At 40.3% G+C, this 24,348-nt stretch overlaps 1 protein-coding gene across 4 annotated transcripts; it reads left to right on the forward strand.

Moving 5' to 3' along the window:
• The first annotated feature begins 26 nt into the window (after positions 1-26).
• On the forward strand, positions 27-17,166 carry LOC122401049 (transcription cofactor vestigial-like protein 4). Of its 4 annotated transcripts, XM_043402960.1 has the most exons (6): positions 27-330; positions 494-523; positions 2,041-2,346; positions 14,301-14,471; positions 15,322-15,525; positions 16,173-17,166. In XM_043402960.1, exons 3-6 carry the CDS (start codon positions 2,289-2,291, stop codon positions 16,250-16,252), a joined length of 513 nt encoding a protein of 170 aa, XP_043258895.1. In that variant the 5' UTR covers positions 27-330; positions 494-523; positions 2,041-2,288; the 3' UTR covers positions 16,253-17,166. The 4 variants fall into 4 exon arrangements, with proteins under 4 accessions (XP_043258895.1, XP_043258894.1, XP_043258896.1 ...); XM_043402959.1 differs by lacking the exon at positions 494-523; XM_043402961.1 differs by lacking the exons at positions 27-330; positions 494-523 and having other exon boundaries at positions 2,000-2,346.
• Positions 17,167-24,348: the final 7,182 nt, after the last annotated feature.

The raw sequence follows: 24,348 nt of genomic DNA on the forward strand, positions 1-24,348 counted from the left end.
GGCTGAAATCGCAGGCATAATCGAGGAAGGGTAACACGGAGATCGGACCATATTTACACGGAGCGTGGTATAAAGCATAGTTAGCAGTTTTGCCTGTAGAGCGCGCCTGAACAACCGAATGCCATGCATTCCAGTGTAATGTTCAAGTAGTAGGGGAAGCGAGGCTACCTCTCGTGTCAAACAGGCCGTGTTCTGCGTGTCCGCCCGCATACCATTAGATTTTCATCGTTTTCAATGAAAATACGTGCCCTATCTCAGCTTGACATGCCAGGAAACGTCGCGCCGGATGTTTGATCGTGTGTTCAAGCGAGTGTCATCGCTCAACGTTCGGTGAGTAAAAACATATTCGAAAGGGAAAAAACCGTTCGATTTTACCTCGAGGAATGCGTGCCTTGTTCTTTTTTTCCATGCTACGCCGCATTCCTTTATCGATTCCTGTGACCGACGGACGCGATACTTGAGAGAAAATGCCTTCTTTTCGTTGCTCCTCGAGGAAATGTGTTCTGAAAGTTCATCGATTATGGTATTTATAAAATCTAGCTATTCGTTTTCTTGCCAAGTTCCCTTATTCCACGGCGTTTTCACAGATTTTTTGTTCGTAACGCTTCACACCACTTGCCAAGGAGCTGAGTTTGATATTTACGCGGCACATCATTTTTTTTAGCTCGTGGTCGCCTATGTTTCTAACGTGTGTGCCCTTGTTACGCGAACTGAAACATTTTACGTTTCGTTGGTTCATTGCTTTCAATGAATTCCATTTATCGAACCACGAATTGCCGACCGCGATAATTTATAATCCACTTAACTCTGTATCAAAGCGTTTAACGATACACTCCGTGCCCCGCGTTCAAACTCTACCGATCTCTGAAATACCACTGTTCCAATTGCTTGTTCGAAGTGTTACCGATTTTCATTCGCTCGATTAATAATTACGCACACGTAACGCTCGGTTAAATTCTGATAAAAATCGAGGAAATGCTGGCGAGTATTCGGCCCGGGGGTAGGGGTAAAAGTATTTCATCAAAATTGCGAGATCGTTAGCTCCTTTTTCTCGAGGGAAAGGACACGTATTATTCCCTCTCTGTCACTTATTCCCCATATTGAAATATTTAGCTCTGTCGCTGATTAAAGAAAAAACTGTTCAAATGTTTTATTAGTAATCGATGTAAGAGGGTTTAGAAGCATTCGCGAACTACATAGAAAACGAACAAAATTCGTAGACTTTCTCTCGGGTAGATCGTAGATTTAGTCATTGTTTATATGTCATTAAGATGAAATTGCGATGCTATACGATTGGCGCCGGTTGCGTGGAAGTTTGGAAAGGGGCAGGAGCGGCGTGATACAGGAGTAAGAAGTACGGTGTCTAGTGATGGACTTGAGGCGTCGCAGAATCAGTGTTAAAGTCATTTTCAAAACTACTCTTATATTAATAATTTATTCGAAGCGATTTGTGAAACTGTCGAGGCGGTCGCGAGACTTTAATCTTTTCACTGCTAAATTAGTGGTAAGAATTCAATTTTACAATTTATTATTTTATAATTAAGCTTATCGATATTGTTGTGAAAATTAAATAAAAAAAAAAAATGTTACATAATTGTTCATAGAAACTAAATAGCTTGTATGACTGTTGTTTTTTTTTTTAATTCGATCGTCTGATATAATATCGTTGAAAGAGGTTAGGGTTAACGTTCGACGTGGTGTTTTGTAGGCGTTAGATTTAGGGTTAGGCATGCTGAATATAGGAAAACGGAAACTCTGGCTGGATGGTCGAAAAGTGTGTTGAGTCTATCGCTAGGCAGCAGTAACGGTGGGTGGAGTGGGATCGGCCGCCAGCACGGCGGGCGGGGTGTGTGTGGGGACTCGCGAAGCAACGGAGGGTGGGTGGGATGAGGTGAGGAAAGAAGCGAGAGGCGGGCCTCTGGTGAGGGGTCCGCATTCCACAGACAATGTCACGTTTTTTAATCCCCGTTTTACTTTATTTGTGCTGGCTTCGGCCGCGAGGAAGTCCCCCAAACAGTTAAGTTCGACTTCTGTCCTTAGAGAGCAGATTTCTACAACCGGTGCCGGGCTTCCACCGATTTCTCACGGGAACCCCGAACCGCGGTGAACACCTGGTGCCTCCTCAGGTCAACGAAGACCTCTGCGCTTGGATTTGCTCGTTGGTCTGGGGAACCACCGGACCAACCTGTCAGGATAAATCTTGATCTCGCCGAACGGTGGTTCTCGAGGGTGCAACCATCGAGGAGGATCCACGACCGAATCGGGAAATCATCGAGCACAGAGAGGAGATGTCCGCCGTCGAGAGCGCCTTGGACGTCCTCTCCAGGGCAGCGACGATGGTGCAAGGTCAGTTTATACCGAGTAATTCCTCGCGATCTAGCGAGATGTTTTCGTGCTGCCCGTGCTAGCTTGCCGAGGCGTTCGTTAAATACGTTCCAAATCGCGGATTCGGTTCTATCAATGTCGGAATTACGTTGTGCGCGCACGATGCTAATTAGTGATCCGAGTACGTTTATTTCTGTTGGAAGATTCGACCTCATTGTGTAACGATCAAGATTCTCGGCAGAGAATCGCGGAGGATTTATGTAAGAAGAGGAGAGGTGCTCCTGCGATATTTCGTCCCAGTTCGAGCCCGCATTCCTACGAAATGCCAATTTCACGTCGAATTAGATAACATTGTGCAGTGTTTATTTTAGATTCCTCGGCCGGCACCGAGTGCCGTTTCCCCAACACGCTCGTTGGCAAGACACTACTCGAGGCACCTCTTCCTGCGACACGCATATTCGTCTAGCACGGGCGAAGCTACGCGCACGTGACTTTGTCCGGAGTCATTGATTATCATTGGTATCGTAGCGATCTTCTCTTCACTTCCGTTTTCCTTCGACCGGTCAGCTTTTCTTTCTATCGTTTGGTCCTGCCCCTATATTTGCTCTCTTCTCTTATACTTTCAGAGTGGTTTGAAAGATAATGATTTTGATCCGGTACTTGGACCGTTTTTTCAAAGTAATAGAAAGAAAAAGGAAAATCCGCTTCTCACGATGCCGTGAAACGAATCGCTCGCAAGTGTGTCGTTTTCGCAACGCGATACGGCGTAATCGACCGTAAACAATGGGAATAGTTAAATCGCCGCGCCGCGTATCTCCGCGCGCGCGTTAAGCTTCGTCTAATTGCAGCCAGAGGAGCGCATCAATTAAGCGACGGCCCCGTCTTTTCTCAAGATTTTTCTTGAGAAAGTCTCCGACCGCATAAGGTAAACGTAATTATAACTGACCAGAATAAATAATATCCCCATAGCTGACCATCTAGCAATGGACAAAAGTAAAAAAATTCAAATCCTTCTTTTAGAAATTCTTACATCTTAAAGTGCTAATGAAGGAACTGATAATAAAGTAGATTTTAGTACTAATTTTTTTGCCATATTAATGTTTCGACTAACACTAATTTACTCCAAGCTCCCAACATTATTCACCTTGTAATTAATTTAAAACCAGAAATGTATTTACTTGTTTATATGCTGAACAATTTTTAAAAGATTTATTTTCCTCTATCCTTTCAGTAACGTTTTATCAACATTTGAAACATTCAATCTGAAATCATTGGTGTTTTGTTATTAATATCCTTGTTATGTTTCTCATAAATAAGGATAATTCTATTACTAAAATCTACTTGTGATATGAAACAAATTTAGAATAACATAAATTTTATGTATAATATTTATAATATACTACCCTGGGTGTCTTAAACTGGCCAGTTATTGGTACATTTACCTTACCGTCCAAATTCTTTAGATACGTACGATCGCTTATCTGAGATCGAATCGCTGAAGCGTAAACGATACTAGCACACGATAAAACGCACAGATAAATCTGTGTGTTCAAGCTTCTCGGGCGTAGACATCAAAGGACGACCAAAATTCTCGTTCTTCCGAAACACTCGCTTAAAATTGATGCTTACGTATAAGATCCGTGTTTAGTACAATTATAGTGAGTAACGCATTGACTGTGACGTTGTGTGCGATAGTTAATTATAGAGGAAATGAACTGGAAATCGTTTCTTACGATATTTTGTTAATCGTGACAAATACATGTAATTTATTTATCTAATTTAACGTAATTATATTGTATTAAGGATTAAATGATATCATACACATTTGTCGCGTTACAAAAATATTCAGACAACGTACAAAATCTATAATTTCTGCATCATTTATAGTTATTTTGTAATACTTAATACTTAGTAGGGTAACTTTTCTATTTTATTACACACTTTAGTAAGCATGTTGAACAAATTTTTGTTTGGATATTCTGGACTTATTCGCTCTCGTTCGGCTTTTAATCTCTTTCTAGGTTTTTCTTTCGAAAGTACTTGGTATCAGCCGTGTCCAGCGATTCAAATTGCACCATAAATTCTCAACGGGATTTAAGTCTGAAGACTGAAGACAAATGTAATACTTTCGGACAGCGATAAAGTATCTGCGTGATCCGTGCTTTGTGCTTTGAATCGTTATCGTCATAGATCTTAATAATTCTTTGAACACTTATCACAATGAAAAACATCGTGTCGATTGTATGTTACAGTAATCTTTGCATGTCCTTCGAAAATTGACTATGTGTACACAGTATTATATTGTATTCATACAATGAATATAAACACGTTTATTGTGCGTTTATAAGTACACAATCCTGCGTGGTACAACGAGGAAAATCTCTTTGATCGGTTGTTGATGCGTTAAGAAATAATTTCCAATTCGTTTCCTCTGTAATTATTTAAGGTGTACAGCGTTAAAGTCAAACGTGCTGCCCTACTGTCCAAAATATGTTTGCAGACAATCCTCCGATAGTTTTGATCGTAGTAGAAACTGTCTTAGAAAAAGTTGCACGGAAAGAAAGTAATTTTTCCGTGCAGCGGAAAGGCGTTACTCTGAAAAAGGAAGAAACACGTTAATAATAGTAGGATATCCGTTGTGCCGTTAATAAGCTCGCAACGTGGCACGAAATGTTCGCGATGATTTCCATAAATCATTGGGTCCTATTGGACGAAATACCAGGTTGTAACGAGCTCTCATTCGGTTGTGTTACGAGAGTGTGTGACTCGTTCGTGTGGTGTTTGTTGTGATGGAATGCCGAGCTTCGAACCTGTTCCGAATACCAACCGTAGTTGCACTTGATGGCGGACGATGGCGCGTTCAGTGATTTTCACGTATCAATTTTACCGCTACGAAAATACTTTTTACCATCAATTTTCAAATTATTAATAAACGTCTTCCGACTGAAAATATCCGACGTGGTATTTTTAAATCTTCTCTACTGAATTTGAACCCGTGAAATTGCTTCATCCGATAAGAATAATTATTTGGCTGATTTGGTTCTTCTTTGTTTGTTTTTTAGAGGTTGGGGGCTATATATTATTTTCTTAAATGATTTTTTAATTTAAATACTTGTATCGAATATTTAGGACGAACGACGAATAATGATATTTTCTATTTTTAACAATCAAATATCTTTATAAAGGTCATGTAGTTTAGCTAAAATTTCGCAATTTTGATTATTGTTTTACAATACTAGTTTATACGATGTCCACAATTGTGCAGGATAAGGATCTGTTCGATTTTTTTTTTTATCAAATAACCACAACTGCTTGTCTGATGACTCATGGACACCGTCAAACTTTCTTTTTTGTCCTTCGACACAATAGTATTATAACTCGAGAATGAACAATGATTAATGCTTACAAAAAAGTATACAAGTATTTGAATTAAATGCACAAATGTATGTATCATTATTTAAAGATAAGGCTAAACCGGACTATCTTTAGATCTTTAAACTTTAGTAGCATATCGGGGAATTGTATATCTCAACCATGAGAAGGGATAAATATAGTTTAAATGGTTGAAAACCTGTTTATAAACATGCGTTTGCCGAGTGTTTACCATATTAATTTTTTTGCTCCAAGGGGGTATTCGTTAATCGTTGTCTGGATAAAAATATGCCAAGTATTCTTTATTTACCGAGCTACTGAATACGAAACGCCAGCGCATTTGGTATTCATTGATGAGGCAACCACAAAATACCTGCGTATTTTCTATTCGACGACACAGCCGAATGAAAGTATTCCTGTAGTTGCACACCTATTGAATACTGCACGCGGATACTTTTCATGCCTTTTCAGCATACACAGCTGACCCTCGAATAACCATTAAAACACGTGGCAAATAAAAAAGAAATACGATAATTGTCGAAAATGTTTTCAAAGTATTTCTTCAACAAACTACTTATAAGATAGAATCATCAGACGTAGGTCCTCGCGAGAACAAAGGACTCCGTTCTGTTTCCCTACGAAGATATTCATGATATAATTTTTACCCTAACTTTCGGGCCGTCCTCGGAGGTATTCATCGTTGGAATACTTTTTCAAATACGATCTACCCAGACCCTGATTTCCGAGCGACGTTTCATTCTCGGGGCTTCGAATTCAGCGCATTCCTAAAGCATTCCTTGAATTATATGCTCGGCGGGCACGAGCCGCGTGTCTCATTAGCTCTTCGCGAAATCTGCGAGCATAGTCGGATTTAGGGAACGAGGAAAATTTAACGAAGCGACAAAGCTGTCGACGCCGAGAGATAACGTCGGTTTTCCACGAGCCGCGACTTTGACTCGGAGCGTTACTTTGCGGCATTACGTTCCGCGAATTCACGCCCACCAGCCCAGCGATTCGCTGTTAAACGAACGTCTGATAACTGCGCACGATTACCTGGACGCGGTGCTATTAAAATACCACGGATTCCTGCACGATGCCTCACGATTCCTCGGGTATAACGTGGCACCTTGATCTTGCTCGAGGTATTATTATTGCGCGAACAATAGAGGAGAGACCGAATAGAGAGCCTCTAGAGAAACGTGGGAGTACCAAATTGATTTTCAAGGTCTATTTTGTTACATGTCCCTTCCTCGCCCGGGTCATTTGTGACCCGCCCGTAAAGAGAATGGCAGAAAATAATCTAGGTCGATCCAATACGTAAAATTATCGATAAACCATAGCTTTGTGGCTTTAAGACATTGTAAAAACACAATTATTTACACGGCAAGCGTTGGGAAAGTTGTAAAATTCCTATTCGAAAATCTAAATCTAAATTGTTATTTTTTCCTTATATTTCTAAAAACTGTCCATTTTGTTGTTATAAAAAATCGATTTATAAAATATAATGAAACTTTGGTAAATTGATACGCTGTGACTTCATGGGCCAAATATTTTTAAATTTATTTTGTAGTGCATTTTCTTCAATTTTCACTCGTGGTGTTTAAAGATAAAGGATCAAAATATTTACCAACACTCTTAGGTTCGAATAAAATTTGCAAAAATAAATGATGAGCGTATCAACTTGCTCCCATTAGAGTTTCTGATCGGAAACTTTCTGCCAGGGGTTGCAGCTATCTGTACTCGTCTTATGTAGGTTCGTGTCTGCTCGTAAATACTGCTTTTGTTTCCCGAAGTACTTATAGAGGGTTGCTCGATCCCATTAATAATCAGAGCGCATTGATAACACCGAATAACGAACGAGGAGATATAGTAGAGCAACGAGCTTGGGGAAAAATATGGGAGCGCGAAATTGATCTTCGCGGCGACCCTTTACTGAAATACCGCAAATTTTTCTCTGCATTCCTAAGATCGCGTGATCGTTAATTGCTCCCCGCTAATTACTCAATAATCTTTGAATTATTGCTTTTGTAAAAACGATGAATTGTCCGAGCGTGAGTCGCCGTGACAGGTGTTTCATCGTGCCACGTGTAAATTATCGATCCCAAATTGGAAACGCAGAAAATTCGCGTTTCTGATTCAACGAAATTACCATTCGACAATGTTATCCTTTCAAAAAGTTAATTCACGGTTTACCCACCAGCAATACAAAATTAAATTAACGCGTTAATACTTATGGTAGTCATTAGTTATCATGGATGGTTTGTAATGGTTAAAATGGTTTATAATAAACGAACCTTAATATTTGTCAAATTCATAACAACGTTACTTGTTTTTATAAAAAAGAGATACGTGGGGCTTGCACAGAAATTTGTTTGGTCGTTGATTCACTAAGAAAAAGATTATAACCTTGAGATTAATCAAATTATCTTTGACAATTTTTTTTTTTATTAAAATTCAATTGAGGAAAAATGATTGAAGTTAGAAAATAATTTTAAATACTCTTTTTTATGAGTTGCCTTTGGAAAAGTTTGAAAACCACTGCTATGCAGCATTTATGGGATTACATAAAACGACGGTTGAGTTCACGGTTATTCAGTAACAAGAATAAATTACTTTAACAAATTATGAAGCCGTGGTCACGAGTGCCATCGGACGGCTGCATAAAGTTTAGTCGATTCAATATCACGTAGATGACGTGCTATTATTAAAACAAAAGGGCTTATCGATATTATATTAACTCGGGCTGGGACTACTTGTCGAATTTTTCTGTAGTAAAATACTCGAGTACTCGTCTATACGCGTATTTGGACTATAAATCAAGTTTTTAAAGTTCTGTAAAACTGTATGTACATACATTCATACTATATCATAAGTGTATCATACCTAAACGCCAATTTCGGCAAAGATAGACAAAGTTAACACCCATTATCAAAATCGGGATACGAGTTTTTGTTTTTATTAGGCTTATACAAGTTTCCATTCCATTTTCCTTAAAAATTCGTTTTTGATTTTTAGTAATTTTATTTGACGCCCTATAGAAAAGTTGTGTAATACTTTTTTGTAAGTACCTATGAGCTCTACTTCAGAAAAAAGTTTCATTGAAATATATTCACTATTGTAAGAATTATGGTTGTTTGAAAATTGGACCACTTTTATGTGGTTTTTCTTATTTTACGGGGTCAAGGAACAACTTTTTCAATATTGTTAGAATTTCTACATGTTCTTCACTAAAATATGCGTTATTTGCCTTTAGAAACATTAAAATCCTCCAATCCGTTCAAAAGTTATGACGTTTTAAAGATAAGCACGAAATTTTGAAGTGACCTTTCTGGTCGGAAATTATATTTTCTGAAAGGAATTTTTTTCTCGAAAATGGTTAGGATTTCAAGGTTATGTCTATTCACAAAAAATGATTGTAATTGACCCCTGCAAACGAAAATAATTTTTCCAGAACAATATGAAATTTTTTGATTTGGCTGAAAAATTTTGGCACCTACTCGAATTTTTTTCTCGAAAGTGGATAGAAATTCGAGAGTATGTATAATGACCAAAAATGATTGCAATTGACCCCTGCAACCGAAAATAATTTTTCCAGAACGATTTGAAATTTTTTAATTTGTCCGAAAAATTTCAGCATCTACTCGATTTTTTTTCTCGAAAATGGGTAGGATTTCAGGGGTATGTGTATTCACAAGAAATGATTGTAATTGACCCCCGCAATCGAAAATAATTTTTTTAGAACAATTTGAAATTTTTTAATTACGCCGAAAAATTTCAGCACTTACTTGATTTTTTTTCTCGAAAGTGCGTAAGATTTCGGGGGTATGTCTGTTCGCCAAAAATGATTGCAATTGACCCCTGCAATCAAATAAATTTTTCCAGAACGATTTGAAATTTTTTTTTTCCGTCGAAAAATTTCATACCTTCTCGAATTTTTTGCTAGAAAGTGGCTACGATTTCGGGGGTATGTCTACTCGCCAAAAATGATTGTAATTGACCCCCGTAACCGAAAATAATTTTTCCAGAACGATTTGAAATTTTTTTCCCCGTTGAAAAATTTCACTCCTCGAATTTTTTTGTGGTCGAACACCCTGAGTAGAAAATGAATAATTAGCTCAGATAGTTATGAACGTTGTCCCTAACTTCTATTTTGTAATTGAGCGGGGTATACTTCGGCGTTTGTAATAATCTGATCGATAAACAGCTTCTTCGAGACTCTGTAATGGAATGGCGGAGGAATTCGAAAATTCTCAGTGAGAACTCTTAACCGACGTTTTTCACAAACGTGCTGACGTGGATCGTGTGCACTCAATGCATGCGTGCATAGATGCGTGTGTATCGATCGACTCTGCCTACCTGTGGAGGAAAAAAGGGAAAAGGAAAGAGGAAAGAGACGAGTCGGTTGAATAAGGGTGTAAGTATGTGTATGCATCGCATGCGTGCGTCAACACGCTTGCATCTTGTAGCGATGGCTTCAAATCGTTGCTCAAAATTACGAGTTCCAAAGATGCATCGATATTTTCGATTTAGGTATTAGGAGATCTCGAGTAACACTGGTCAACAAATTATAAACGATTACAGAATAATTTGTATTTTTTATGACTACGCTATCTTTCTCTTTATTTATGTATACTGAGATAGGAAATAATAGAAAAAAAATAATTTGATTCTGGTTTAATAAACATGAGGCATGATTTATTTCATTCAAGTGCAGTAGATTAAAATATGCATATATTGAAATAAAACGCATGTTATGTAATCATAAATTTACTAAAATAATGGAGTTGAAAGTATTACTTTTGCATGCGTTTAACTTTGCTTAGTGTCTTTTGCGTTTAGTTTCCAGCAATAGTTTGCTAAAATTGCAAATCAGGTAAAAGGCTTTTAGGAGGCAAAAATGATTCTTTTTAGGTATTACAAAATTTCCACTTTTAGTTAGCGTTTTAGAAAAACTAAAGTTACTATTTTAATTTAATCATAACAAGGATTAGAATTTTTCATTTTTTTCAAAAGAAGTTTCAAAAAATTGTTCTTAACGATATCAATTATTTGAAATTAGATGTGCAAAATAATACGTTAAATAAATAAATTAGGAGATCTTTCCTAGCTACATGCTTAGTTTTCCTCTGGGTATCACTAAGTAATTCAATTATTCCCAGCCATATCAGACCATATAGATAAAATATCCCTTAAACAAAATCCAACTAATGAAGTACTTTAGAAATTAACGTGTTCTTTATAAAACAATTGATTGTTTACTCGGATGATTTTAACGCTCGTCGTATAACAATAATTCGTCGAATAACAAAAATTAATTTAATATTCAGGATTTAATATTATTTATTTATTTCCATCCCGTTCAAATAAATTGATTTTAGTTTCATCCGAGAATATCATCTTATTCTGAACATTTTTGGCACAATTTACAAATGCTTTCGCAAATTCTAAGCGTTTTCGCCTATTTACGTTATAGACACATGGTTTCTTCCGCGCAGTTCTACAATGAGATACTTATTTCTTTAATCCTTTCGATATTTCCATGTCTTTCGCCAATATGCTTCCATTATACGGATATTCAAATCGTGAATACGACGTTTGATGCAAATACACACATCACCGCGGATAAAGTGTAAACCACACCGCATGATAACCTTTTGTGGATACAAGGATCGCTCGACTATTGACCGAGGATTAACATCTCCCTAAATCCGACAATTCTGCTTATCGACAAAGCCATTCATCCAAACGTGAGTTTCATTTTCCCAAATTGTTCAAAATTAGGATCCAAGCCCAATCAGCAAACTCACGATGCATACGAATGATCAGCAGGCTTCTTCAGCCAACTGAATCTTGTAAGGACGAAGACGTAAGACTACTAAGAATTCGTCACACAGAAGTCTGAGGAATGCTTAATTCATAAGTACGTCGCTGAATCGATGAATTTGAATTTTCAGCAACACTTTCCCTTAACGGTAGCAATATTTCCTTCGCTTCTTGGACCACGTTGACGCATTCAAACGTATTGATCAACAACTGAACAATAGCTCCGAATTTTAACGAATTTGAAACGTTGTTCGAATTGGACAAAGCAAATCACAAATATGTCAGCTATGATGATTGAATGAGTTCTGTTGCTCTTATTGGAAAATCTTAATCTCGCGAAAGTCGTCGAAAATATCAAAATAATAAAGCCGATTGCTTCAACGAACGATGAAATAATTTGTTGATGCATAAGCCCGAGCAACTAAAATCCAAATCTGACCCCCATTGCCCTCAGGAACTCCGGTACCTGGGGCAGCCATTTTACTCGGTATTCTCCGAGACGTTGAAAAATTTTCACCTATCGTTTTTAAATTCCTCGCTGCCGATCAATTTGTTCGAGGAACAGCAACATTGGGCGAGAATCGAACACCCATCGCTACGGCCGTGTGTGCAGGTTCTGCATGTGTAAAAGGCAACCTTCTCCTCGCATCGTGGAGGGGGCAGACGACGGGACGAGGCGGATGAATGAATGAATCTTAAGACAGTCGTGTAAGAGGGGCATTCACGAATCCACGGGTTCTTTTCAGGAACGTGTCTCTTCCTCTGGCAAAAGAGAAAGAGAGGAACAGTGGTTGTCTCCGGCGTGTTTCCGCGGGATCCGCGTGCATCGCGTAATCGTTAGCGTCGATTATGGTTCTCGTTCCTGCGATCCTCGACTCCGTTTTCGATTCCCGACCATCAGGATCACCACGCGTGCCTCGTCGACACCTAACCGAGACTTAACGCCGATCGTATCCTCGAGACCGCGTTCGATTCTGATCGTCGGTCGTGGACATCATGGAGGCTGCTTTCTTCGGCGAAAAGAAGATCCCTGGATGGACACGGTCCCGATGATCCGCCTCGCCGCGAACAGGACGATCGTGTTATCGACGTCGTGCACCGATTCGAGCCAGTGATACGCGTTACCTTTCGCCAAGGAACCAGTCGCGGCCCGAAACTCGAGGAATTTTGCGGTGCTCGCTGTTCTCCGAGTTCTGCTTTTGGCAGAATTCGCTGGTTTCACTCTCGTTCCGACCGAAGGTCGCGAGCATGGAGGTCTCGTCCAGGAGAAGCTGTTTCTGGCAACCGTGGCTCAACACGGAGAACCTCCGACCGGTGTACAGGCCGGGTGGTACGTGGTAGTCTCAGTGTTTCGTCCGCGAACAATTGTTTTCGATTGTTTTTGGTTGCCAGTCGTTTGTTACTTTTAAAATTGTTTTTTTTTTTTCTACGATCGACACGGAGGACCGTGAGTCAAGTCCGGGCCTACCGGTGTGTCTCGTTAGCGACATCGTGGCGTGGTATACAATCGAGGAATTTTGTGAAACGTTAGGAAAAGAATTCGGGAAGTTAATTGAACGGAACGATTGCGTAGCATGGCCCATTCATCTTTTCCCTGCTTTGTACCTCGTCCTTTGCCTTTAAACCAGTTTGACCGTCTTCCTGACGATCCTCTCACGGCTATTAGGCACTTCCTGCCCCGACCTGGGAACCGGACTCGTCTCTAGCACCCCTTCTCGTCCTTCTTGTCTACTCTTTCGCCTCCTCTCGATCCTTCCGAGGGTTGTCGTTAGATCGATTTCCAATTTTAGATATCACGGCGAACGGAAATAGCTGACCTCTGATATTTTATAAATAACTATTGATAGCGGAGACTCCGAGAATGCACTTTTCTATCTATACGTTTTGCACTAGAAATTCAACTTTTTTTTTTTATATTCAAATTCGCCCTTTCACAAATCAAGCTCTTTCTGTAAATTCGTTTTCTTGTTCAGAAATTTAAAACAAAAGTAAAGAAAATTTAAACGATCGAACAGCACAGAAGTCGGGCCATTTCTGTGTTTTTTTTCCGAGCTGTGTGTGTCGTAACTTTAATTAAAACACGATATTCCTTTGTTAATAGATCGAAGGCAACCACGTGTAAAAAAAACTTTATTGCTAATTTCAACGAGCCTGCAGACATTTTTTTTTATATAGTATTAATAAAAGCGAACGAGTATTGGAAACATTTATTTTTATTTTTTTGCAGTACATTATAAAAAGCTGATCAACCATTGATTTTCAGGTTTATTTTTAAGTTCACTTGCTTTCTCGTGATGTTATGGGTGTACACTCGTACACGAGAGTAGAACGAATATTCGTACGAACAAATAAAAATGTTTAAAATACAACATTTGACTTTGATATAATTAACCGTTAATAACTTAAAAATTTCTTTACTATCGTTTTAATATCCAATAAACACGTTCGATTTGTGCAAGAAGCGTGAAAATCCATACCGATAGATAGGTGTATAAGATTAATTAATTCTACGTCACAGGAACAGCGACCAAATAATAAAAATAAGAATAGTATGCGTTAGAATAGTGTAAAAATCGACGGTCTGCTCGCTAAAAATTGAGTCGTTGCGTGCGCGTAACGCCTAACAGCAAACGCGTTAAAGAAATTGTGCAGAGGGAGCGTGTGCGGGGTGAAGCCACTGATCTTGGCAATCTCAGCAAGTTTCCGGTACAATGCACAACGCACATCGATCGTTCTTTATACGGACGTGTCTGAAATCGCCATTGTTTTTTTACGAACAGAGGAGAGACCGAAGGCGACAAATCTCCACCGGAAGCCAAGCAGCGCGTGGCGTAAAGAACGCAGGAGGGACCCGATTCAGAGCGAGGCGCTCGACATGTCCGCAGCCAGGGTTCATCATCACCATCATCACAGCAGGCCCAGCGTGATTGTACCCACTACGCCACAGGCTGGTAAGTGGAGAGACGGCTGCAACTAGGTCTCACCGCGAATTCGTTAAGCGCGTTGCGTTGTTCTTGGTCGTAGGGGGGGGGGGAGGAGGGGGTCCGTAGGCCCCTATTGTCCGCCATGAGGGGTGACTACGTCCTCTGACAATGCACCATGATGCACGAGGCGCAGATGCGCGCGTAACCGTGCCCGATAGGAACACGGTTAATCTCTTGTTACGCAGAATTCCATCGTGACCAGCTTCCTGGAACACGAATTGTCCTGTAATGTCCAGGAACTCGGTAGAATTATAACAGACAGGATAAAGTGTTCCTTACGGAAGTCGTAAAGCGACTCGAACGCCAAATTCCTATTGCACCGTCGCGCAGCGGGATATTAACCATGAAAACGTGTCAAAAAAATATTTTTTTACTCGAATCGTTCAGTCACAGAAAGAAATATCCGTACACATGCAATTTTTAAGTCTAGAAATGAACGCTATCGATTTACACAACATTCTAAATGTTAGGAAGTTATATTAACAAAGTATCGCTAAGTAAATAAAAAATAGTTTAAGCTTTTATAATATATTTCACTTTAAAATATCTGTTCAGAAATAAATGTTCCTTTAGAACTTAAAATTGAACTTTTATAACAAAATTAAAGTGTTAAAAGTCAACTTGAAACAGAAAAAAATATTAATGTGTTACATTTTCATTCAAGCCTTGCTCTTGAATTTCCCAAAAACTAGGGTTTACTTTGATAAATGTTTATAGGATTTTTGTGGCACCCGGGCGTATAATACATCTGCTCTGATTCTAAAAACGATTGCATCTACCTTTCTTCTTCTAAGAGTGAAAAATTTCTGTTTACCAGGCACGACGATCGAGGACACTGCTGTGGCTCCTACTCCAACGCTGACGCCATCCGCGGCAGCAGGAGGCCAGAGGACCGGGCTTAGGACCGTGGGCGGCGTAAGCGATCCTGCAATAGACGAACACTTCAAGCGATCGCTAGGGCTAGAGGAGTACGCAGCTGTCTTCAATGCGACCACCACTGACAAGGAAGCTGGTCTCAGTGGTACGACACAGACTATGTTGCAAGATACACTAAGGAGCATAACTGAACCCATAACCACAATAGTTTTACAATGTTTTTATTATATTACAAATATTTTATAAATTTTTGAATCCTATTATTCTAGGATTGATTTTGGTTGGGAATTATATGAATTCTCCATTTTTCTCCATATTTTTTATGCATATAAAACTTACTTTTCATATTATATATTCTTTACAGCAATAAAGTGATATACTAAAAACTTCCTTACATTAGTTCAGTTATGCTCATTAATGTATACAAAAATGGAATCACTGTTTTAATCCTTTGCACTCCAAATTATATTTCAATTTTGTTGCTAGTAGCTCCCAACGCTTTTAAGTGTTTTATTTGAAATTTACGCCAAGTAAAAAATAGGGCAATTGAAACAAATAGAGGAGCAAGCAAATTCAATTAAATATCTATTTTATATAAATTATTGTTGATAAAGGAGTTCCTGAGATAAAAACTGTTGTCGAGTCACACTCGACATAGGAGTGCAACGGGTTAAGCTACGTTTTACGTTGACCAGTGACATGATATTAATACTCAGTACGACAAGCAACCTTTGTATGAATTGAAACGAAATAATCTCTTATTTACGTAACGACCTTATATTCTTATCGCAGTGGACGACCACTTCGCGAAGGCGCTCGGTGAAACCTGGACGAGGCTGCAGGCGACCAGTCGAAGCAAGGATTCCACTTAACTGCGGGACAGTTATCACGAGTTTCCGCTGGGTCTTTGTCGTTGCTGTTGTCTTCGAGGCGCGGTCAATGTTGTTCGAGTACTCGCTGACAAATAGTGTTATGTCGTTGTTGGTAGAAGAAACTCGACCGATCGATTTGACGAACCGCTCTACATTGTTATTCGCGCGCAAAAAAAGCGGATGGTTGGTAGAAAACGCGTGGCTCGTCCGTGGAATTTCGCGAATTTGTCCGCTTTTGTTCTCCAAATTTCTTGGCGAAAGGAAAACGTACACAAGTGTCCTTGACCGCCCGAAATCGGCCGAGCGTTAATTCGACGACGGAGACTGCCTCGTTCGAATAGAAAAAGAGAACGTTTAGGGCGCGAATGAGTTTGACGATATTGTATATAGATATGCGTATTCTTTTATTATGCCATCATCGCAGTCATAATCGCAGCCCGCTCGTAGGGGCGTGAAGTTATTTATTACGATGTTCCATATTGCCTCGCTAAATAGTTATAGTTGATCCGTTTACACTACAACTTATTCTCTTTGTGATCGACAGCCTTGATCGCGTGCATGATAACGAACCGCAAAACCAGTAAGAATATCAAGGTGATCGATGAAACATTGCACAATGTTGGCGTTGCGGCGGATTGCTCGTGGATGTAAACGGATGGATGTGTATATAATAATTATTTGCATAAATGTTAACTTTATGCATATATATATGCGTATACATGTGTACACATATATATATGTATGTATGTATGTTGTAATTATATAAATCCGAGAGTCTTTACAAACGAAGTAGGGAAATAAGCGCGAAACCGTATAACAAACCGATCGTCGCACAAACCTTGTAAACACGTGTTCGCGTCAAGCGACGAATTATACGTAAATATTGTACTAAAGACAAAGAAGAGGATACATAAAACGACTGGTAACATTTTAATACCAAATGTCGCTTTGGCAAACGTGTCTCTGCTTGACCTACACACGATACGAACCATTGTCCAGACATGTTCCTCGAAATCCCGGTGTTCGTAGATTGCTAAGAAGAGTAGTACTGATTTCAAATGGTGCTAGGAAGTCCAACACAAACCCAAGCACGCACAGAAGTCAGTACCTCTGCCTTCTTATTGCCTTCTACTCCTCCTTTTCCGTTTCTGTTCTCCAGGTCTCTGATTACTGTCGTCTCGACGAAAATGCGGTTCTCACGGTATTCTCTGACGTCGAATAATATTCGACGTTGCGTCTCCTCCTACGGCAGCCTTACAAGTCCACTCGCAACAAGAAAGGCCAGAGTTCGAAGAAGATATCCGCTAATCACCACACGCGGCCACTGTGATCGCAGGTGGAAGAAGATTGGAGGTAACTACGCGTTCCAAGATCGGTGGTTCGCTTTTAAACTGTACACTGTCGACGGTGTTCTCCATTTATATCTCTACTACCGATTATACCAGTTACGTAAGTTAAACGATTGTTCGATCGCCCGAACGAGACCCGAACCAAAACCTTTGAGGGAATGGTTTCGAAGAATGGTCCTGGACCGAGAGAATCGGCACGTTTTTCGGGCAAACAATGCAACGATCGAGAATGCGACGGGCACGGAAGGTGGCCGGAGGCTTTATGTGTCGTAGGTGGGCCCAGACGGGCGAGCCAGACTGTCCCAGGAGCGCTCGGATGGCTTCCTATATGCAGGCAGCCTGTTCACTTGCCGTAAAGCAAAATGGTAACTTAATATTAGACTTGAATATAAGTACGGTAATCCCACACCAGAGTCCAAAGTAAGCCTACACCTACCCGCCGCCCCGTCCTACCAGCCAGCCAGCCATCCCTGGACCTCCGTTCCCCCTTACGAACGCCCTCAAGCGTAATAATACGATGGGATACTAGATATCGGTGCTCTCTGTATTCTAGGTGCAAATTGCGACCACCTATGCTTCGTCTCTTTCTCCCATCGCCGCCTTTCCTGCCCGTCTCTCTTCCTGTCAGTACCTCTTTTTCATCGGGAGACGATTCTTTCGGATCTCCCGCACGTGCATCGTTACTTTCGTCGATCAGAGGCTGGACGCGCGTTCAGTCCTCTCGCTCTTTCGCGTCGAACGGTATTGGCAGGAACAAAATTGTCCCGTGTCGATTGCATATCTTAGGGTCGATGGATTTTTCTATGGAACGACCAAACCCAATTCCCTCTTGCAATTATTGGGAACACGTCCCTGAGACTCGAGTGTGTACTGCTCGCGACGCGAAATCTCTGAAACTCGATTCCTCTTTTTCAGCGTGTTTTTCTTTTCAGGTAAACGGGAGTAAAAGTGCTCCCCGAAGTGCGACGACCTTCGCGGCGAGAAGAACTAGGATAAACCAGTCGTCTGCGTGTCTCTTTAGAGGCGAAGTAAGCTAATCCCCGCCGCGTATCATGTTTGAGTCCCTTTAAACGATACTGATACGTCTCGCTCGCGAAAGCAGACGACGTTTCGCGGACTTGACTCGGTGTCTCGCACCGCGCTCGAGTTTCTTTCGATGCGACGTTAGTTTCGCCTCGTCGTTTCGTCGCGCGACAGATGTCCGGGGGATGGTTTCCCAATGGTTCCGAGGCTTTTCTTTTTCCAGGACGTGACGCGATCGCTATCTACCGGCATCGGGGCCACGTCAGCCACGCACGAACGATCCACGGATAATTTCGAATTAATCACACTGCGGGGTGAAACGCAGCTGGAAATAGGCCGGCTAGACTGCGGGCAGATGCTCGATCAAACCTATTTTACGGCTATGCAGGTGTTTCTATGAGTGTCTCCGACAGCGAGTGTCTTATTTGTATCGAGGTTGATTCACGGATGGGTCCCCTAACGTCGTCTCGCTTACCGATTTTCCGTTAACACTAGATCCGCCAACGGAGTCGAAATAATTTGTTTCGTCATTTTGTATAATGATTATACCCATTATCAAGACATCTCGTCTTCTGAAATTTGTTATGACTTTTATGGTAGTATATACATGAATGATTTCATTTTTTTCTTGTTTCTTGTGTAAAATTTACCGAGATGAATAATTTTGACCCCTTTCAGAATTTAGGTAAACTGTTGATTTCATTAGAATTTCATAACTTCCACTATGCTTCTTCCATGTTTTCCATAGCTCTCGCGTGCCCATAAAAACATATAACACTCGTATCTGTCGATATGCTTTTCTTTGTGAAGCAAGTCCATTCTTTTAAAAAACAAATCGCTATAACCCTCTGATAGATGTAGGCAGATGTCAGTCGTTGTACGAAATGTTTTTGCGATTCTCGTTAACCGTTTGAGTAGCTAACAGCGCGATCCATTTCGCGTAAAAAAATGTCGATGTATTGCCCCGATAGGTGCAACTGACAGTGCGTCTGGATTCTACTTGCTACAAAGTGTTCATTATACAAGTTGTTCCACGCAACTGGCAAAAACTTAGAGATCCAAAAGAATGTCATAATGCAAAATTGAACGACATCGAATGCAATGCACAAACGGAATATAATTTTACTCATTTTTATACATTGTTGCCTGCCCAGTTTACTTATCAAATATGCCACACCAAACTACACTATAACGCACGACTATTACGATGATTATAAAGGAGTTGCATTCTAATTTGTAGAAGTATGAAGGCAATGGTTGTTTTCGATGAGAACACATTTTTTTGTACAATTTTTCAGCACCACAATTATTCTAACTACATTCAATAAACAAAACAAACATATCTACTCGGTCACTACTCGTAAATGCCATAATGACGCACAGAGTTATCAACGAGGAAGTAAGCTAATCTTATACTGATTTATATTAAACGTAGACTCATGTTTCCAAACATTCTAATACGTATGTACTAATGCTCGAAATTGCTTCAACAAAAATAAACAATGATATAATAAAATAAATCAGTAAACTATAATGTGTTATAACTCTTGAACTATTACATACAGTGCGATCAAAATTCTAGAGTTTCGTTTTAAAAATGAATAGAATTACATTCAGATTTATGCATTATTCGATGTTGTTTAATTTTGCCTTATGACATTTTTCTGTATCTCTAACCATTCAAACTGTTAATTACTAAAAGTTTACGTTATTAATTTCCACCGTTTTTCTCGCAAATTTTAGAGAAAAAACTGGAGGAAAGAGATTTAAGACTTCCGCGGCCGGAGTTTATGTAAGTATTCATGGCTTCCGGGTGGATTCTTCTGAGAAAGTGCATATACTTTCAGTTTCACTATCACTGATATCGTTACTGCTATCTTTTAAAGAAAATTCTATGTTTGCGTTTCTTTTTGCCATAATTATGAATATATTAAACATCGCTATATTAACACATACATTGAATCGTTGAATTTATAATATAATCTCCGTTATTTTCTGCCACTTTTATATGTTGTTAATGTACTACATCAAAATGAACATTAATTCAATGAATTTTTCATCTTCCATTCCACTTTGTTTAATGTTCACTCTTTAATAATAGTTCGTTTACGACGAATCAAACGAGAGGCCCGTATGAGCCTCGTTGGCATAGCTGTAAAGTTAATTCGGTCATTGGGTTTTATATGTATGTATTAATAAATAATTAGAAATAATTCTAAGACGCTATTAATATACGCTTCAGTGATTTGGAAAGAAAACCATATCGGACATCTATTAACGTATCGAACCCATTCCTGAAGTTATGCTCACCTAGCCCAGATCTTTCGAAAAATTAAGAAAACCACGTAAGTACCTCGAGTTCCCTTTATCGTAAATAAGTTTCTCAACTTCCAACGTAGAATTATCCCGTCCGTCTAATTGAAACTTGACGATTATTACAGCAGTACGGTTGTATTTGAAGAAGGATGCCTGTCACCTCGACGGAATATTTGAAATTTCGTTTCAACCGAGATTCTTTGATGCTGGATCAACGATTACACCGAGCAGATGTTCTTCCTGGCCAGCCAGTTCAATCGACGCAGCCCTGGTAGAAAGATATCGGTCCGTGTTCGTATTTCACCCTCGATCGAATTAGTTTAAAAGATTTCCTTCGCACCATCTTGTCCGATCACATTCGCGACCAGTTCCGCTCTCGAGGAGCGCGCATCTCCTTCGAACGGATCAGAATCGATAGCGGATCGAGCTTCGATCGTGTTCTAGATTCTATCGGTTCGTGGACTCGCGGCATTACTGTTTGTTTATTTTAAGTCCCAGGCGTATCTTGTTTCGGAGCCAGACCCAGCTGACCGCAACCCGGCATCGTTTTCTCCTTTTATTCGGTTGCGTTACATGTCGATCTGGCGTTCGTGCGAATTAATCGAGAAAAATCGAGGGGCAGCTAAATAGACAAATATACGCGACATTTTCGAGAATAAAAGAACATCGTAGAATTTTACAGGCATAGATTCATATAAGTTCTGCAAAAATCTACGCCCATTCTCTTTTCAGCCTAACCGGGCTCTGAATATACAAGGAAGAATTGTTAGGGTTGCAGGAACAGCTCGGATAATCTCGTACGCTCTTGGTTCAGAGGTAAACGGGGATTAATGCGAAATCCTAATCGAAGAGAAACGCAACGACGGGGCTAATCGACGCGTAGAACCGTGCGTCACGACGCCTCACGTTGCTAGCCTTGCATCGAAATCCCCGAGCCATCCTCAGCGCTGAGAAAAACGTGATGTTGTTACGAACTGAGCGACCTAGTTTCATTCTCTGTTAAACTTTTTCTATTTCGTGGCTCCTTGTTAACGCGGAATATTTTTAACAATCGAATCTTCAAGTATCCCAACGCTTATCGTAGCCGATTATAAACCTAAGCGCTTCGGAGTTGAATACATCCAGGACCATCTACGACTCCGTCCAGAGCATAGGTCTTAAGATGCAATTTTACCTGCTCGACGGAGAACGACGATATCTTAAAGAATCTCAAGAAATAGACGCGCAACGACGCAACGATAAACTGTGGCTCCTTGTGTTTCTAGAGAATAACTGGCACACCACCCGTGGATAACATTAGCACGCACTCGATGGATCTTCCTCAACACGATCAAAGCAAGAAGAACGCACGATCATCGGCGGCGTTCGCGCACTTGGAGGTCCCAGACCGAGTCGACGCGTCATTCGATTCCGCGGCGCGGGTAAAACAGCTCGTTCAAATACCGGAAACAAGCTGGCACTGGACCCTCGAGCAATTATGGGTACGAATGTGTATCGAATAAACGCGGACTAATCGTCGAGGTTTGATTAGCTCGATGTCACGGAGTGAAAAGATGAAGATCGCGACGGCAACGGTCGTAGCGCATGGTTTCCAACGGCATGGGACTTCGGACACGACTGATCGAGTGACCGAGGGGGTAGCATTGTAAGAATACCCCTCCTCGTGCGCTTGTATAGAATTACGTGTGTGCCCGCTCATCGCACATAGAGCAACTCTCCGTCCCCTTGGTTCGAGCAAAAGGGAGAACCGAAGGGAGAAGAGTGGCTCTACGCTCTCTCTTCCCCTCTTTTTGCGTTCCTCCTGCCCCGTCGGTACGCCTCTCCTTTCACCGTGTCTACCCACCCCTGGCTCTCTGCCCTGTACCCCTACCCTCTCTCCGGATTCCCCACGCACGTCTCTCTCGCGTGCGTGAATCATGCATATCGATTTTCTTTCGTTTAGTACGCCGTTCGGTAGTTGTTCGCCGCCGCCACCACCGCCGCGCGCGTACGCCCGTGGCAAGATCCCCTCTTCTTTCAGAAAAGCCCGGGGGCCGAGTAAGCGGACGAACCCCTTTCTGAAAACGCGTACGCACGACCGCGATGTCGAGCGAGCGCGAGCGCGCAACCCAACAACACCGGTGCCCAATTCTTTTACACACAATGCCCCTGTCTTCGTTTAACTCGCGTCTCGCCATAGTTTTATCTAGATAACAAATAAGTATAACGAATAATCTTTCGTCGATAACTTTTCATCTGCACGAAACTCTGTTCGCTTTGTTAACTATATCTTTATATAAATAACGAACAAGTTTTTCGTATATTTCATCTAGATGGCCTATAGTTGGGGATCACAAATGAACTTTCATTTTTTCAAAAGCTGTTCGTTTTGTCCCCGTTTAACTTAGGCTTGATTATATTTCTATTTCTATATCTAATACGTACAGTGAATGTTTCATCTGGTAAGTATATACAGGGTGTTCGGCCACCCTTGGGAAACATTTTAATGGGGGATTCTAGAAGCCAAAATAAAACAAAAATCAAGAATACCAATTTGTTGATGGAGGCTTCGTTAAAAAGTTATTAATAATTAAATTTAAAAATTTCAAATTGTTCTAAAAAAATTATTTTCGGTTATGGGGGTCAATTACAATCATTTTTGGTCATTACACATACCCCCGAAATCCTACGCACTTTCGAGAAAAAAATTCCTTACCGAAAATCTAATTAGGTGCCTAAATTTTTCGACGAAAAAAAAATTTCCAATCGTTTTGGAAAAATTATTTTCGGTTACGGGGGTCACTTACGATCATTTTTGGTGAATAGACATACCCCTGAAATCTTACCCACTTTCTAGAAAAAAATTCGAGAATGTGTGAAATTTTTCGACGGAAAAAAAAAATTTCAAATCGTTCTGGAAAAATTATTTTCGGTTGCGGGGGTCAATTACAATCATTTTTGGTGAATAGACCTACCCCCGAAATCCTGCGCATTTTCGAGAAAAAAATTCACTACGGGCGGAACTTTAAACGTTAATAACTTTTTAACAAAGCCCCCATCGACAAATTGGTATTCTTGATTTTCGTCTTATTTTGGGCTCTAGAATCCCCCATTAAAATTTTTCCCAGGGATGGCCGAGCACCTTGTATAAGTAGACGATTCGTTAGACGCAAATTTCACTTTAACGAAAAACGTCTACCATCCGTTTAATTATTTCACGTACAAATAATTGATATAATAATCTTTTGCCTAAGTAGCTCACATTTGTGAAATGCGAATAAGCTCTTATCTAGCTGAAACTGTTTTCGATCTGGCTTTGTTTAAATCACTAATTTTTATGTGAATATTGAACAAATACATTACACATTTCCTCTAGATAACTCTATATTCATGAGTAGCGAAAATACTTCCATCTGGACCAGACGCGTC

The sequence above is a fragment of the Colletes gigas genome, unplaced genomic scaffold, assembly GCF_013123115.1.
Source record: "Colletes gigas isolate AHSC1104 unplaced genomic scaffold, ASM1312311v1 Colletes_gigas_Sc00021, whole genome shotgun sequence".
NCBI classification, from domain to species: Eukaryota; Metazoa; Arthropoda; class Insecta; order Hymenoptera; family Colletidae; genus Colletes; species Colletes gigas.

Coding starts and splice junctions, on each gene's coding strand:
- LOC122401049 (XM_043402958.1), top strand. CDS start 12,769: ATGGAGGTCTCGTCCAGGAGAAGCTGTTTCTGGCAACCGTGGCTCAAC. Junction 12,851..14,300: donor ACCGGTGTACAGGCCGGGTG/GTACGTGGTAGT, acceptor TTTTACGAACAG/AGGAGAGACCGAAGGCGACA. Junction 14,472..15,321: donor ACCCACTACGCCACAGGCTG/GTAAGTGGAGAG, acceptor TCTGTTTACCAG/GCACGACGATCGAGGACACT.